The sequence below is a fragment of the Plasmodium gaboni genome, chromosome 4 (assembly GCF_001602025.1).
Source record: "Plasmodium gaboni strain SY75 chromosome 4, whole genome shotgun sequence".
NCBI lineage: Eukaryota > Apicomplexa > Aconoidasida > Haemosporida > Plasmodiidae > Plasmodium > Plasmodium gaboni.
Window position 1 is genome coordinate 289,082 of NC_031484.1, and position 5,000 is coordinate 294,081.

Below are 5,000 nucleotides of genomic sequence, written 5' to 3' on the forward strand. Positions count from 1 at the left end.
AATTTACACAGCATTATTATCTTACTTTTGTTTGTGAAATGATAAATGTTATAAAAAATTATATATATATATATATATATATATAAATAGATAAAATTATATTTAATGCAAATGTATTTTATATAAACATATAAATAAATAAATATATATATATATATCAAGTTCTACATATTTATATATACATTTTTATTATTTTTATTTTTTATGTAAAGAATAACCCTTTTTAGTTTCTTTTTTTTTTTTTTTTTCTTCTCTTTAAAATAAAAATTTTGAGATATTTTATCTTACCTTGATTCTTCTTCTGTTATAGATTCATTTGTTTATTTATAGAAAAAAATAAAAAATATTTATCATATATATCATATATATATATATATATATATATATACATATATATATTGTGCTGACCCTTTCTTATACACGTTATATATATATATATATATTTTTATTTTTTTCTTCAAATGATTTTATAATGTTAGCTTTAAGAATATTAAGAAGAAAGGTATGTGGTGAACATTTCCTTTTTGAAAGGTCATTTTTCACACAGTCCATAAAAGAAAAGAATGGATGTATAGTAACCAGATATGATAAAAATAAATTATTGTTTTATTATAAAAGAAATATAAATACATCAAGAAAATGTTTAAATCAAGATCCTTATACAGTTTTAGGTTTATCTAGAAATGCTACAACAAATGATATAAAAAAACAATTTCGTTTATTAGCCAAAAAATATCATCCAGATATTAACCCATCTCCAGATGCAAAACAAAAAATGGCTAGTATTACTGCAGCATATGAATTATTATCAGATCCTAAAAAGAAAGAATTTTATGACAAAACAGGAATGACTGATGATTCAAATTATCAAAATCATTCATCTAATTTTGAAGGAGCTTTTTCAGGATTTGGAGATGCATCCTTTATGTTTACAGATTTTGCAGAGATGTTTACAAATATGGCAGGAGGAAATAAAAATACATCAACAAGAGGTGAGGATATACAAAGTGAAATAACTTTAAAATTTATGGAGGCTATTAAAGGATGTGAAAAAAATATTAGATTAAATGTAAAAGTATCATGTAATAATTGTAATGGATCTGGTAAAAAACCAGGTACTAATTTAACTATATGTAAAGTGTGTAACGGTTCAGGTATTCAACGTATGGAAAGGGGACCTATAATAATTGGAGTGCCATGTAGAAACTGTTCAGGTAATGGTCAAATCATAAATAACCCATGTAAATTTTGCTCAGGTAGCGGTGTGAAATTTCAAACAAAAAATATAACATTAGATATACCTCCAGGAATTAAAAAAGGAATGCAAATGAGAATTCCAAATCAAGGTCATTGTGGATATAGAGGAGGAAAAAGTGGTCACTTATTTGTTACAATAAATATTGAACCCCATAAAATATTTAAATGGGTAGATGATAATATATATGTTGATGTACCTTTAACAATTAAACAATGTTTATTAGGGGGTCTAGTTACTGTGCCTACATTAAATGGTGATATGGATCTTCTTATTAAACCTAAAACCTATCCAAATTCTGAAAAAATATTAAAAGGAAAAGGTCCATGTAAAGTAGATTCTCATAATAATGGAGATTTAATCATAAAATTTAGTTTGAAAATACCAGAAAAATTAACACCTAGACAAGTTGAATTAATTGAAGAATTTAATCGAATAGAATTGAACTTACCTAACCCCCAAAGTAATGTAAAACGAAAAAATGTATATGAAGCAAAAGGGAATATGAATGAAAATATATGTTCTATGAATAATGTGAATAATGTGAATAGTATGAATTATACATATAATAATTTGAAGGGGTGTGATGGTGATACCTCAAATGATCAAGCCAAAAGTATCAAAAACCCAAATTGGAATAATGAAAAAAAATTAAATATGAAAAGTAATCACATAAATGAAAAATCAAATTCGAAGAATGCTTCTCATATTGATGCAAAAAAAAATGAGGAAAATATACTAAATGATGAAAAAAAAAAAATTAAGAAAAATATTCCAGAACCACCTTTGCCACACACAAAAAAAATTGTTAATAATTTAGAAAATAAAAATTCATGTAATATACCTATTCCACCTCCACCACCCAAATCCTCTTCAAAGCCTATATCAGAAAATCAAAATATTTCAAATAGAGAACAAAATGGTATTACAAATAATAGTGCCAAGTTAGATAACAATATTAATATGAACTATTCATATGATCCTTATAAAAATGTTACACAAAATAATTTAAATAATAATGATAATATGAAAAATAAAATCTATAATGACAATACAAACATAAATGATAATCATATATTTCAAAATCATAATATTAACCAACAACAATTTCATTGTGGAGATAATTCAACTGAAAATAATAATGAAAGTGATACTAATGCTACTTCAACCTTTTCCTTTGCAAAAAAATGGATATCTGATAAGTTAAAGCCAAAAAATTGATATATAATTACACAAATAATTAATTAAAATGAAATAATAAAAAAAATAAAAATATATATTTATTTTTTAAATTAAATAAAATTAAAATGAGCAAATATTTTCCTTAATTTTAATTTATTTATTTATTTATTTTTTTTTTTTTTAAATTCTTCCTATTTATTATTTTGAAAATAAATTTTATTTTTATATACTATATATATTTTCTATGATAACTCTTTTTAAAAAAATTCCAAGTTATCAATTTATTTCCATTTGGAAAATAATATATATTATGTACATGTACGGTTTAACTAGCCAAAATGGAAAAAAAAAAAAAAAAAAAATACCCCAAAATAAATGTACATATAAATGTACAAATAAATGTACAAATAAATGTACAAATATATGTACAGCTAGCCATAAATTAAAAATGTGTAAAAAAATATAAAATATGAATAAAATGATAATAATAATAATGATTCATATTTATTATGTGTGTCTAATTTTTTATTTTTTAGGTATTATATATAAATTATCACATATTAGAAATTAATCTTTTTATTTCTATGCTTTTATAAAATTATGCATAATGAAAAAAATAAAAGGTTGATTCACAATTTATTAATCATTATTGTTTGTGTTATGAAAAAAATGTTATATATTTGTATGTACATATATATATATATATATATATGTGAGATATATGTCATACGGTAAAAAAAATAATATTATACCTTTATCAGGTGTATATCTAACGTATGAAAAATATAATGAATTAAAAAATGAAATAGGTATAAATAAAATATATATATATATATATATATTAATATGTTAAAAATGATTTAATAGTATATAAATACATGTTTGTTCTAAATTAAATGCCCTGATGCATAAAAAAGAAAATGATGAAAAATGGATCTTCATTATGTACAGATATTAAAATAGAACAACATGAGAAAAAAAATAATAATAATAAGTAAAAAATATATATATATATATATATAATAATATATAACAATACAACTGATAAGGAGTTTATAAACTTGTACATATAGTTAAAATGAAAAGGCAAACATCATAAATATATACATATATATATATATATATATATATATATATGCTTTAGTATTAATTATAAAGAATGGAGTGGAATTTTTTTTTTATGATATACTCAATATATAATTTATAAAGGGAAGATATGAATATGAATAGATTACTAAATGATACATATATAAGATAATCAAAATAAGATTCTGGATTTCTATAACCTGAATGTAGAATTGATAACATATATCCATTAAATCGTAAGGTTATAAATTTTCTTCCTTGTTTTAATTTATTAATAATTTTATCTGCTGCATAATCTGAATTAATTGTATTTGTTAACTGTTCAATTTTTCTGGTAACTTCTGGTTTTTTTAAATTTTCTTGTATAAATCCTGGGGTTTCAACAGATGGTAAGAATGCATTAGCTATATGTATATTATAATATTTAAGTTCTTGATCTAATATATGTGTATATACCCACATAGATGATTTACTCATAAGATAAAAAGAATAACCATATATAGGATATAAAGCTCCTTCAGTATTTATAAATAATATTAATCCTGTTTTTTTTCTTTTCATATGAATAATAGCTTTTGATATAATATCAATATTACCATAAATATTTGTATTAATTGTATATATTAAATCATACATTTGAAGTTTATTATTTTCTTCTGTGCTTACATATGCAGCATTACATATAAGAACATCTATATCATTAATATCACAAATATCAACATCACCTCTTTCCATTTTTTGCATGCGTGATCTTGTACGATAAGCAATATTATAATTTTCTTCATCTTCTTCTTTATCTAAACTATTATTAATTAACACATTATCAAAAGCTTCTTTTATAGATGCCTTTACACTTAAATCACATCTTATAATATTTATCTTGATATTCAAATTTGGCTTTTCCTTTTTCATTTCACTTAAGATAAGTTTTTTGGCATCTTTTAGTTTGTCTACATTTCTGGACATAAGTGTGATGGTTTTTGGTTTTTCCTTTATTATCCTTTTGGCCAGAGAAAATCCGAGTCCCTCCGACCCACCTATAAAAATAAATAAATAAATAAATAAATAAATACATATATATATATGTACATATGTTGTTTCGTTTTTATATTTATGATGATGTGTGTATGATAAACATATATATTGATGGGCCCATGAATACAATTTTATGTATACAATTTTATGTATACAATTTTATGAATACAATTTTATGTATACAATTTTATGAATACAATTTTATGTATACAATTTTATGTATACAATTTTATGTATACAATTTTATGTATACACACATATTATATATTTATATATTGAAACGTTCTAGGTTCAGGGTCTTATTCATATATTTTATTTATACGAACCTATAATACACACATGCTTTCCTTTCAAGTTATAATTGATGGGTCCTCTTATTCTATAATTTCCATATCGAAATTTAAATATCAAATAAATAACAGCTAAAGCTGTTAAATATGTT

The 5,000-nt window shown here is 21.8% G+C and overlaps 2 protein-coding genes across 2 annotated transcripts in view; one reads left to right on the plus strand and one right to left on the minus strand.

The window, feature by feature from the left end:
- Positions 1–472: 472 nt before the first annotated feature.
- PGSY75_0409400 (heat shock protein 40) lies at positions 473–2,476 on the plus strand (the record flags this gene model as incomplete). The annotated part of the gene is made up of 1 exon (XM_018784160.1): positions 473–2,476. The coding sequence occupies one exon, from the start codon at positions 473–475 to the stop codon at positions 2,474–2,476; it is 2,004 nt and encodes a 667-aa protein (XP_018643322.1).
- Positions 2,477–3,583: 1,107 nt separating this feature from the next.
- Positions 3,584–5,000, minus strand: part of PGSY75_0409500 (hypothetical protein) — a gene marked incomplete at both ends in the record, with an annotated part of 1,521 nt that continues 104 nt past the window's right edge. Inside the window, 2 exons of the mRNA XM_018784161.1 lie at positions 3,584–4,560; positions 4,885–5,000. The exon at positions 4,885–5,000 is cut by the window's right edge and continues 104 nt beyond it. Coding sequence (XP_018643323.1) covers positions 3,584–4,560; positions 4,885–5,000 — 1,093 coding nt within the window. The remainder of the gene's footprint in view (positions 4,561–4,884) is intronic.